The sequence below is a fragment of the Aptenodytes forsteri genome, unplaced genomic scaffold (assembly GCF_000699145.1).
Source record: "Aptenodytes forsteri isolate BGI_AS27 unplaced genomic scaffold, ASM69914v1 Scaffold45, whole genome shotgun sequence".
Lineage (NCBI taxonomy): Eukaryota > Metazoa > Chordata > Aves > Sphenisciformes > Spheniscidae > Aptenodytes > Aptenodytes forsteri.
Genome location: NW_008794458.1, coordinates 1,893,330 through 1,906,597, shown reverse-complemented (window position 1 = coordinate 1,906,597; position 13,268 = coordinate 1,893,330). Strand labels below are relative to the sequence as shown.

Here is a 13,268-nt window from a genome sequence, read left to right as displayed (position 1 = left end):
TCGTGCACCTCCAGCCTTCTCAGTCGGTAGAGCATGGGAAGCTGAAAAGTCCTTGGCTAGTGTAAGCACTACTTAGCAACAACTAAAACATCAGTGTGTTATCAACATTGTTCTCGTCCTAAATCCAAAACACAGCACTGTACCAGCTACTAGGAAGGAAATTAACTCTATCCCTGCCAAAACCAGGACAATATTTTACCTCGGCCATCACCTCCCTCACTCGAGACTGAGTATCTGAGTTAGCAATACCAAAAAATTTGAAGCACCATTAGTTCCGAGACAGATCCACAACTTGATAAACATTAACAAGGAAAAGCAGAAAAAAAAGCTTTTACAGAACTTTGAGAATTCAGCTTACTCCTCTATTACACAAGGGAGCTGTTTTTTTAAAATAGTAAGACCATTATTTCTTATTCTTGAGGGAAACAACAACAAATTACTAATTTTTAATTTGAGTTGGTAGATTTAAATTGGTAGTGTTAAAATTCTGGTCCAACAATATATATAAAAACTACAAAAAGTACCCTTAGCAGAAACATACAGAAAAGCTAGCAAAACTGCAAGCTCACACAATGATCTGCACATGAATACAAATTTTCTGAAGAATTTTACCTTCTAAAATGATAGCTAGTTGCTCGGCTGCAGACTTTCGTAAAACTAGGTCAACAGCATCAGAAGTCAAGATGTCATACAGCTTTTCAACAGTTTCTGCCTAAAAGTAAAACTGTATTAGATTTACATCCAGTATGCTATTACAAAACAAGGTAACCAGCCAAATTTCCTAACAGAAAGTAGAAAATGAAAATACCTAAATTCCTTATTAGAACGTATTTGATTAGATTCCACATGCATGTAATAAGAAAGGATTAGGTTATAATCTTTTTAAAACAAATCTCTAATAATACCTGCGGAATATAACAAGACAATAGATTCTAGTGCACAACAGAAACAGATTCCTAACAAATAATGCCTAATTTATGCAGGACTAAAGAAAGCTCAACACTACACAGAAATGCTAGAATATGCTTCTAAGTCTGTGAAGGGGACTGACTTTTTAATGGCAATAGGGCTAGAAAAATTTAAATAATCCTACATATCCATACACATTTCAGGCCCTAACTTTTTGAAGGATGTAGGGGAAGAGTGTAAATCAAGTGTACAATGAGTGATCAGAATACTTTTTTTCAGAGGGGAAGCATCTTAGCATTTGTTTAACATATTGTTGTTAATCTGAAAGTGTTGAGGGTAAAGAAGGAAGGAGAATGAAGGGGAGATGACAAAAAGAAAAAAAAAAAAGAAAAAAAAAAAAAGAGAGATAAATTCTCCCATAGGTCAAATACTTGTGATTTGTTTTTCACTTTGCAAAAGCAGCAATATTAAGAAAACACAGACATAAATTTGTAATCTGTTTTAGAATATTCCATATCAAAAATTATTTGTGCCTGTTTCAGTAAAAATTGATTTTGTGAGGGAAAAAAGCTCTATGTAAGAAAAATCAGACTCTACCCATGCACAATGAAATTGTTGTAAACAGAGCAGGCCTGTGCTCTCTGTACTTAAGTTAACAGCAAGGCTTAACTTACCTGCAGAGAGAGAGGGAAAAAAAAAAAAAAAAGAAGAATAAAGAAGGAATTCTTTTTTTATCGTTGCATATGGTAGCATAAAAACTGCTGTTTAACTTTACATGGAAAGATTTCTTTTTATGAAGCAAGCCAATTTGTATGAAATAGTGTAAACTTCAGAAAGTGATAGCTTCAGTGACTGGGCAGGTAGAAGAGCTGATCAATGATACAATATTTAGACAGAGTTTACTCACCTTAAATATCGACTCCGTTTTATCATCCAATTTTAGCTCAATAGCTCTTTCTATAATAAATAAGTTTGAAATGCGATAGAACGAACCTTTTAGGAGTAAACAAAATAAATATATAAAGTCCTCATACTGGAAAACTTTAGCTGTATAGTTAAAAATTAATTTGTTTATAAAATTAATACAGCCAGGGGGGAAGTACTTGCTCAACTCAATATTGATTAATCTACCTTTCAAATCAACCCACTGCATAATAATCAATTGTTTTTTTAAAATAGACATTTTTGTCATCAACATTAGATGACATGCTGAAATGCTACAGGGTATTACTTACAACTGCTTTTTTGAGAAGAGAAGACGCAGAGCGGCACGTAGTCTAGTAGTTCTAGGGAGAATACCGTCTCCTTTGTCAGAAGTTGTTTCACTCAAAGTGAGGATACAGTTACCTAGCGTATCTTTTGTGTCAGCATAACCCTAAAACAAACAAACAAACAACAAACAAAAATTTCCAAAATTAAAAAAATCCGCTTACTAACTTAGCAAATTAGACAAGGTAATTCCCCTTTTAGGGGCTACGGGAGGGTGGGGAAGGAGGAACACCCCCAAAAAAAGAAAGCAATAACTTTTAAGAAAACATTCAATTTCAGAAGATTAATATTCATCTGTAAAAACAATTTTAAAAGTTAATAAATGATCCTGTACACAAATCAAAATAAAATTTTTACATGGCGCAGAGGTACTTTGACCTGAAGCTTTACCCTTCAATCTATTAACATGATGCTGCTCTGTAAGGTCAGTTTCCGTTTCAAATTCAGTTCCTACAAGAAAATGTCTTCAAAACATTAAATCCTATCTATTTTCAGATATTTAGTCAAAGCATTTTCACACACAACCAAGACAAACCAGAATCAGTTACGTCAAGTAATGATACTGCAAACATTTAAACAGTAGAATAAAATACAAGGCATTTTATATGCATCGAGTAAACACAGGCCTTCTGTATGCTCTGCTCAAGTATCTATTGTATGTAGCCACTACAGGCTATAGTATAGAGGAAAATTCTACTCACAGAAATGAGAGCAGGGTAAATTCTTTCTCACATGTTTAGCATACAGCTTATATTAAACCCCCACCTACCTAATCTTGAATATCAATGGCAGATACGTATGTGGGTAAAACAGAAAAGCTGACATTACTGGGCAAGAAAGCTCTGAAGTAACCTTTCTCCCACCACTTTCAAGTTCTCAGTGTATTTCCTCTGCATATTTTTCTGTCTGAGCCTTCTACTTCATGGCCCATCTTCTTTGCAATTTCTCTCCATTTTTGCCTTGATTTTTGTGCAGTTTATGTAAGGGCTTAAGTTACATAAGCATTTTTTTCGACTTATGGTAATACCAAGGTGCAGGCAATGAATGAATATATAGCAGTGATATGAATAAGTAGGTATAATTATCTAGAGTGATATTTTTGGAGGGAAAAAAAGACAAAAAGTATACTTGGATGTATTAGCTAAGTTAAATAAAAGACAGAAATAAGGAAAAAAAAACAGACGTCAGGAGAAACAGACATCAGATAGGTGCAGCAAAATATCTAACCTGGAAGACTATAGGCAGATCATAGAAGGGAAATTTCTAGCACTAGAGAAAAAATAATTAAGAAATTGGATGGAGCAATTAGGCTGAAAATCAGCCTGAGAAAAGCAAAAGTTCCCATTAGATCAAGCCAAGAGTAAAGATAACGAAAAGAAAATTTGCACATTGTTACAGATATAAAGACTAAGGTCTAAGGTTAATACTAACTGTTGATATTTCTAATAATATTGGAAACAAACAAATCAAAAAAACAATCATCAAAATATACAGAAAATACGGCTTTCACCTACTGCTATTTATTGAGCGCATACTTGATCAGAAAACGATATAACCATCACAGAGAAGTTACAATTATCAAATTTAAGATATGGGGGAAATTCTAATAATTATTAACTAATTTTTAAAAGCATGCAATGTTTTAATCTATACTTGGATTATCCACTCATATCTTCAAACCATTTAAGTCCCTGTCAATACTTGCTGATTTCTACTACAACATCTCAAAGTTTCACATTCTAGTAATACCAGGCTAAAATTTGTCTACAAATGCAAAGTAGTAACTTTGACTGGCATTAGGACCCCTATAAAACATTTCTCCATTTGACATCTGACAAAACGAGTCTGTAGGTATATTACTGTTAATCTATTTTCCACCTGCTACTTAGGTGAATATTCTGTTTGTTGTTTAACATGACAGTGTTGCTGTTTACATGATTTCATACATCAAATTCAGATTAAAGCACTTAGAAGTACCTGTAAAACAGGAATGATGGGATAGAGGGCCTCAATAAACTTGTTCCAAGTCAATACTGTCATTACTAATCGTCCCTGCAATAGATGCATCAGAATGGCCTCGGCTGTAGAGTTCACCTGCTCAATAAAAAGAAAGAAACTAATGCAACCACCAATGTGTCTAGGTCAGTTTGTCAATGCTGTAATTGGAAATGTTATACAAAAACACCCCAAAGAGGATCTACAGATAAAATATTGTCACTGCAGAATGCTACTTTTAAATTGTCAGTCACACTAAACATTAAGTTGTTAGAAAAGCCTCGCAGAGAAAACACACAAATAGTTCTGCCTAAATAACACCCAATCATTTTCCCCTCAGAACTCTGGTTTGTTTTTTCTGAAATAAATCATTACTTCAACTTATACACCTATTGGTGCCTCTACCCTGCAGGTAAAACAAATTCTGTTTCTTTTCTTTCCTGACCATACACTTCTGAGGCATTTCATTCCCAGTCTTTATGATATGCTTCTGAAGACCCAGGAAGAAGAAAGACTTAAAACCTGTTACATGGCCATTTTTCTTTCTTGAGGAAAACAGTCAAACTAAGAAGGTTACCAAATATTTCAAGTTGTACATGAATTCATCTGAAGCTCTTTATCAAAAAGGAAAAAAGGTATATGATACAGCACTTATACTGTATTAATGTAACCTGTGTACAGTATGTAATGTATACTATATGCAATATGAAAGTATTTACAAGCTAACTTTATTACTACAATGGGAACAGAGGGAAAAAAACCCCAGCTTCATAGAATTCACTCTTCCTTATATAGTGTAAAAACACCTACCTTCAGCAGCTAAAAACCTACATTTTATGCCAGAGCTAAAAATCCTCTCACCCCTGGCAACAAGAACAGCCTTTAATAATATCACTCTAGCCTATCTTTAAGGGACTGTATTTGTAAAATCACATGGCAAATCTTAAGCCCAACCTTGGAATACAAGATTCTTCTCAATTTCTTCTCATTGTCACATGCCTGAAAGATTAAACTGATGCTTTATAAAAACTTAAGTAGCAGATATATATCAAAGAAGTAAAAAAAAAAATGCTTGGATATGATCTTCATCATATATTTTGTTAAAAGAATAATAATAATGCATTATAAGGTAAAGAGAACAAAGTGAGATAATTTTGTAAACATGCATTCTCTGCCTCAACGATCTTTTTAAATTCAATATCAATTGAAGTCTATTTGTTAGGCTTAACCAACCACTAAAAGAGAAAACTGGCAGTCTTTTAATAAGGCGTCCAAGGGAGTAGTCAAACAAAATAAATGCTTTCCTTGGAAAAGATAAATTACATATAAAGTATAAATACAAATACATAGCACATTATCAAAGATATTTTACTTCTCCTTTTAAAATGCTAACGTCTAAAAAAAATCACTGCTGAATGAAATTGTGCACAGTACTGCGTTAAAGAAAAATCTCGTTTCAGGAGACAAGCTGAAAAAAATAAATAAAAATTTGTTAGTCAATGTTCTTTCCCCTCTGACCGTAGGGACCTTATAGATCAACTATAAAGTAGTTATAAATAACCTAACTAATTTTTCCCCCTCTCAGAACTCTCTACTTAGCTTTATATGTAAGCTAGGAAATAGTGGATTATGTTCAGCATGCACACATATAAATTAATCCAATGGAAATTTGGTCCTATTCTATAATACTATAAAACACTTCTATAATACTCAGGTAATTAAATTTAAACACAGATGTGTTTGTAGTGATGAAATACATTTTTATAGCAAAGACATTGCAGATTTAAAAAATCTTTTTGCTCCTCAATCAATGCACACCTTTGAGAGATCATACCACCTTTACAAAGACTTGAGACTTCATGTTTTCTGTAAACATAAAGCATCATACACACTATTTCATCATATGCACATTTTATTAGGACTGAATATATTACAGGAAAAGATTAAAAAACATAGCTTATTTCATTTTTCATTTGTCTTTATTACATTTAATAGCTTCCTATGCTTAGAACATTATTTTGTCTCTGAATTCGTCATAAAAAAAAAATCTTTCCATTTACTACAACTTCACTGTTTGCATAGCTTTTCTGTATACATGAAACAGTATGTAGTCAAAACTTCAGGTAAGCCTCAGACCACCATGGAGAATATCAACATCGACTTTGCATGCATATCAACTTATAAATATAGATACTAAACACAGTACCTCATTCTTATCTTCCTGAAGGCCAAACGTACAGATTTCATATAAAACTTTTGGATGAAGAAGAAAATTTACTCCGTGGCAGATTGAAGACACAGGCTTCGCAATATTATGAATACCTAAACAGTCCTTCAGTAAAAATAAAGTTGGTTAGTTTTAAAATTCAAGATAGTCTCCACTACTACATCATGGTTTATAGACTACCTGAAGTTGTTATCCAGTGAAAGGCTTTCTCCATGCAGTTTGGAAGACTACAGTTCTGAAAGCTAAACATTACAGCCTTGGAAGAAACACTGTCTTTATAGATCACTGATTGCAAATTCCTGTTGTTACACAAGACTAAGAAATACAAAATAATTTTGTTTTTATTTTAAATAATAGTGAAAATAAATTAGACAAACTTTATATGCTTGGTATGACATTAAAATAAGTAAAACTTGAAACAGGCACGTAAATATCTCATGAAAAGATACAAGTGTCATTCAGTGGAGATAGCGGGTTTTTTTGTCAAAGACTAGCTCCAGCATCTTTGTACGTTAGTGAATTGTGCTATAAGAACAGTAAGTTTAGCTGATGTCCATTCTAGAAAATAAGAATTACAAGAAAGTATTATATCAAAATAGAAACGTGACTATTATTTTCTAAGCCAATATTACTAAATACCTAAAATGACCTGATGAATACGACATTGCCGTTCTTTATATAGAGTACAGCCATACTTCTAGGAAGTTCACACTCTTTATCCCTTGGGCTATCTGTATAAAAAACTTAGGTAGTGACAAAATACCCATATAAAACAAAATCAAAACCACAACAACCATCCCCCCAAACAACAACAACAAATTAAAGTTTTAAAGTACATAAAACGACTTACATGTTCTTAAACACAACCCAAGATTTTATACATAGGAAAAAAGAGCTGTTTTTCTTTCACATTTTTATAAGGTCTAAGCAATTAAAGCGTAATCTAGGTAAAAAATACTTATTCTGAAAGTGTCAGTATTTTATTAACATGTTATTGTTTTATTTTTCCTTCAGTAAACATCCTTGCAAAAAGCAGAAAAGCAGTCAACTCAAAATTATTTTTGCTTGGCTACAAAAAAAAAAAAGAACAAAAAAACCAAAGGGAAGTGAAAAATCGCTATGAAGGGAATAGAATATGTCCTTGAGGAATGGGCCTATGTGAACCTCATGAGGTTCAACAAGGCCAAGTGCAAGATCCTGGATCAGGGCAATCCCCAGTATCAATACAGACTGGATGATGAATGGATTAAGAGCAGCCCTGTGGAGGAGGAGTTGCGGATACTGGCTGATGAAAAGCTGGACATGAGCAATGTGCGCTCGCAGCCCGGAAAGCCAATCATATCCTGGGCTGCATCCAAAGAAGCGTGGCCAGCAGGTCAAGGGAGGTGATTCTGCCCCTCTACTCTGCTCTGGGGAGACCCCACTTGGAGTACTGCATCCAGCTCTGGAGCCCTCAGCACAAGAAAGACATGGACCTGTTGGAGCGGGTCCAGAGGAGGGTCACAAAAATGATCAGGGGGATGGAACACCTCTCCTATGAAGAAAGGCTGAGAGAGTTGGGATTGTTCAGCCTAGAGAAGAGAAGGCTTTGGGGAGACCTTATTGCAGCCTATCAGTACTTCAAGGGGGCTTATAAAAAAGAAGGGGGGCAAGCTTTTTAGCAGGGCCTGTTGCAACAGGACAAGGGGGGATGGCTTTAAACTAAAGGGGAGTAGATTCAGACTAGATATAAGGAAGGAATTGTTTACGCCAAGGGTGGTAAAACACTGGCACAGGTTGCCCAGAGAGGTGGTGGATGCCCCGTCCCTGGAAACATTGAAGGTCAGGTTGGACGGGGCTCTGAGCAACCTGATCTAGCTGAAGATGTCCCTGCCCATGGCAGGGGGGTTGGACTAGATGACCTTTAGAGGTCCCAACCCAAATGAGTCTGTGATCCTATGAACCTCATTTCAGCAGACAAGCAAAACTGAACACCTGAATTCTTTTCAAAAGCAAAATTAAATAGAAATATTTCTGTATAACAGCAGCAAAAACCCAAAGTGACAAGCATTATTAAGAATCCTTTTGAAAAATAAAATGGTCAGTCACTGTTTTTCCCCCTATAGAGATCCTGTCATTCTGAAGTGCAGTACCTGAAGCATAACCTAACCAAGTAGATTTAATACCAAAAATATAACAGCAAGCCCAGGCCTATACAGATTTCACAGCATATAACACAGTAAACAGAATTTGCATTAAAAATGCTTTTAATGAGGAAATCATATAATACGCATTATTTAGCGCAAGACCAAGATCATTAAGTAAGCATTAGTTCTAACCTTAACTACTTCCAAACAGCAGTGATAGGCTTCAGTTTTTATATTCAGCAAAGGATGAGATAATAGACGGAGAAGCACCTTCTGACCCTCAGCCTGGAGCAATGAGCCAGCCTCAGACTTCCAACTAAAAATGAAAAATAATTAATTTAACTATTATTTATTTTACAGAACCCAAAGATGTCTACAAAAATTTTCCTGTTAAATTGCAGGATGATCTCCTTTCAGTATTTTTTCCTTGTAGAGGTAAAAGTCCATCTCACTATCACAAAGTGAACTGATGTTAGTTAAAAAATTGAAGTGAATTTCCTGTTGCCTGAAACAGTAATCAAACAATAATTAATTCTAAAAGCATTAGAACACTGAGAAGTGTTCATAATTCAAAAATGCTTATTAGAGAGCTCTTAAATGTAGTTTCCTTTGAAAAAAATCCCTAACGTCAAATTCTGACCCAGTATAAATTTTTTGTATTGTATTTCTAATTAAGTGTTCAATACAGAACTTTTCCAGGCACCACAGGATAACTTAAATAGAGACATGGTAAAAAATTGAAGTGAATTTCCTGTTGCCTGAAACAGTAATCAAACAATAATTAATTCTAAAAGCATTAGAACACTGAGAAGTGTTCATAATTCAAAAATGCTTATTAGAGAGCTCTTAAATGTAGTTTCCTTTGAAAAAAATCCCTAACGTCAAATTCTGACCCAGTATAAATTTAAGATTTTGTATTTCTAATTAAGTGTTCAATACAGAACTTTTCCAGGCACCACAGGATAACTTAAATTCTCTAGAGACATGGAAAATCTAAAAAGGAATAAAAACATGCTGTTTAATAAATGAGATGCCATATTGTAATATACAGCATCTACAATAAAATAAGTCCTTCAGGATTTCTGAAAGTAAAATAAAAATAAGTTACACAAATACACTTGGAAAGAAGGAATTAAAAAAAAGTTTGAAAGACAGGTCAAAGTGTTTTAAGACTGTTTCTTTGTAAATCACATAGTAACTTTATATACAAAATCATAAAAGCTTTACATAGAAAAGAATAAAACATTAGTTTTTTAGCACCTGAAATTCAATTTTCAAGAAATGACACAAATTATTTAGAAGAGACCTTTCAATGGTTAGAAGAAAACAATTGTTCAAATACAGGGAATAAATAGGTTGAGCTTCTAATTGAGAAAGTTTACCCATAAAAAACATTGTATTTTCTCAAGTAAGAGTTTTAAATAGTAATGTACTCACATATCTGAGCATATGTGAATGCATTCCTGAAGCAAGGGAAAGTGTTGATGGTAGGGTAGACTACTCAAGGCCTGATCTGCCAATTCTACTAATTCAGAAAGATTCTTGTCCCCCTGAGAAGTAAAATGAAGAGAAAGAAACTATCAGAATTAGTAATACTGAAAACATACAATGTTATGGTATAATCTTGCAGAATTTGTCATCATTTAATATATCTACTAACTAGACTTTGTTTCAGCCTTTCACAGAGAAGTTTATAATTAACCTGGTCAACAAATTCAACAGATTTCAAACAAATAAATTTTAGAACCTACTCCTGGGAGCTGAAAACACTTCAGCTGCTGAAACCAAATAAACTTCTATTAAACTCAATGGGAATAATATATGTCTAACATTTCACAGCATGAACACTATAACTATTCTAAACACTTTCTAAAATGCCCAAGAATAGACTTATCCTTGAATAGTTTATGGTTTTAATAAAATTATTATTTTTTTAATTCAATATGCATTTTATGTAAGAAGAGTATAATGAAAGATTTAACTATTAAACTTTTAACAATTCACTATTAAATTAAAGAGCCAAGTTTTTTGGGTTTTTTTAATATGTAAGTACATATGTCTTCATACTTTTGGTTACCAAATACATTAAACATAAGCCATTTAAATTCGATGGAGTTAACTTCACTGTAAATAGTATTTTATGAGCAAAGTATTGCTTCTATTAAGTTTCATATCTGCCTATATAAAGGATAGATTAATTCAGATTTAAGATAGCACTACATTTATATTGCTGTATTTTATTCATTTATTTTAGTATCAATGGAACAAGTAGTTTGCACAATTACTTGTCCACTTGGATAATGGAGAAGAATATTTTGATACCGTGCTAGAATCTCTTAACTAATAAAGCAAAGTATATTAGTTGTCTTCATAACAAAGTGAAACACACAAATCTCACACAGTCTATAAGTAGTTGTTTATCAGAGCTACAACTGCCACATAGTTGGGAATTAAAATTTTTTGATCTATTTAAATACTGGACAACATACATACACACACACAGACTATATTTAAATAGAGTATCTGCTTCTTCCTTACTTCTTTGCCCATAAAAGGTCTTGTGCCCACTTCCAAACTCCACATGTTTATTTCTTTGTTTTTACTTAGGATAAATTTTTTTACAAACATCATGAGGAGTATTAGTGAAAACAAATATAAATTAACTACATCTTGCATGGTACGGAATAGTCATACTTAGGATTTTCTTCAGCTATGCTAGATGATAGTTTTTACCACAGAGAAAGGGAAGTAGAGGAAAGAAATTTGCCTACATGAAACATTTTATATAACAAAATTCCACACCTCCTTGTGAACTTCAGTCATAAAGCTACAAGTGCATTCAATCGAATAGGCAGCTTCTGAAGCTTGTTTATAAATACTGTAGTTCTCAGTACTCATCTGCTCCAGATAGGCTGCAATGGATTCATGAATTCTTGGGTATTCCAAGGAGAAGGACACGTCCATAGAGAGAAGAAATAAAGCGTTCAGCAAACTCTTTTGTAAAACTTTACTTGCCTTTGAAAAAGAAAACAACTGTCAGAATAACAGCCTGAAAATACAGTAAAACCAACAACAGCATTTGCAGTCATTCAACAAGTACAATCACTATTGCTGCTACTTAAAAATTAGAGAAAGACACACATATCAAATGAGTTCTATACGAAGATTTTTTTCAGCCACAGCACTAACCACCACATGTACCACTGGCCAGGGTCAATTTACTGTCTAACCACTAGATGGCAGAGAATACACAGACCAGAATTATTTCTGTTTTTAATAAAGAGCTGTCTACAATTCCACGTAGTAATATCACACGCTAAACTGGGATTTCTGTTGTTGTTGTTTTGTTGGTTTTTTTTTTACTGCAAGTGTTCACTATTCCTTCAACTAAAATTTTGACCTCAAATACAGTTACTTTTTTCCAACTCCTATCATACACAGAATTGAAATTTTGTATTATGTACATAAGAACATAAAGACAAAAATCATAAAAAGTCATTAGATTAGTACATCTACACTTACTTGCAGGTACAAGACACTACTTATATTAATAGTAAAAGACATAATATTTGTGATGAAAAGCCTGTAACTGAAAATCAATCTGCTACTCAGACTGAAGAATGTCTAAAAAAGAGCCACACTGCAATAAAAACTGATCCAAAAAAATGTAAACCCATACAGGTTTAAACATCTTCTAACACTTTCCATCCCACAAAAACTTCCAAACATCAGACCCCCCCACCTGAAATAAAGAGAAAAAGAAAACAAAACCACAACTCAAGAGCTACAACAGAACTTTTAAAGAGCATTGGAAGCAAAGAACAATTAAAATCACTATGATGTATGAAACATAATTGCTTACTATGTTCCATCAGATTAAGAGTGATGATTTTAAATATTATGTAGTCCTAGTCTTACTTAGTCTTACTTGCACGCATACTATAAACAAGCAGAGGGCAGTATAGCTTTGCAAACCATGCATCATATCAGAAAAAACACTATAGGAGGAAAAAGAACATTGAATTTCAAAAACTAATTAAAAAACTGTATTAAAAATATTTTTGAAGATTTGAAGTCTGCAGAAGATTCTGCAGAATGCACTGGTAACTGTAGAACAGACAGAGTTGCCTTCTGTGATCAGCCAATGTAAATCAGATTAATTTCTCTCTCCAGTGATTTTCCCAGTATTAATCACTGAGGAAGGTATCACTTTTTGCCCTCTTAAAATGCAAAACCGAAGGACAATCACTTAAAATTAGTGACAGTATACCTTTTCTACAGGGAGAAGTATTTGCAGCAATCTAACAGTGAAGAGTGAAATGCTAATAAATGCCATTCTGTGATGCACCAACATCACCTCGGGCTGCTCTGCACTTATATTGGTTTTGTGATATAATATAGTTTCTCCAAGCAGACCCAAGACCAGAAGCAATTTGTCTTTCTGAAAACAAAATCAGAAATACAATCATTAGAAATAATTGAAACACTACTGCATCTTTACAGTGTTTATACAGCACCCATAGCATCATTAACACAATTATACCAAATAATTTAAAAATGCAGAAAAGGTACAAAATACACAGCATTTTGTTTGTCATCTGAACAGAACTGCACATTAGTTTAGACCTCACTCTACCTTCACTTGCAGTTCTGAATACTTTGGTCAGTAATTACCTACTACTGGTGACTCTCCCGCCTCCCCTGCTTCCCCCCCCCCCCCGCCCACCCACACCCACCCCCTC

General features: G+C 33.8%; 1 protein-coding gene across 1 annotated transcript in view; it reads right to left on the bottom strand.

Annotated features, from left to right (window-relative positions):
* RTTN (rotatin) overlaps positions 1–13,268 on the bottom strand; it is a 94,930-nt gene that overhangs the window by 62,598 nt on the left and 19,064 nt on the right. The window contains 9 exon segments of the mRNA XM_019475014.1: positions 613–712; positions 1,817–1,902; positions 2,041–2,284; positions 4,156–4,272; positions 6,380–6,505; positions 8,719–8,842; positions 9,964–10,076; positions 11,329–11,541; positions 12,797–12,967. Of these exon segments, the coding sequence (XP_019330559.1) occupies positions 613–712; positions 1,817–1,902; positions 2,041–2,284; positions 4,156–4,272; positions 6,380–6,505; positions 8,719–8,842; positions 9,964–10,076; positions 11,329–11,541; positions 12,797–12,967 (1,294 nt within the window).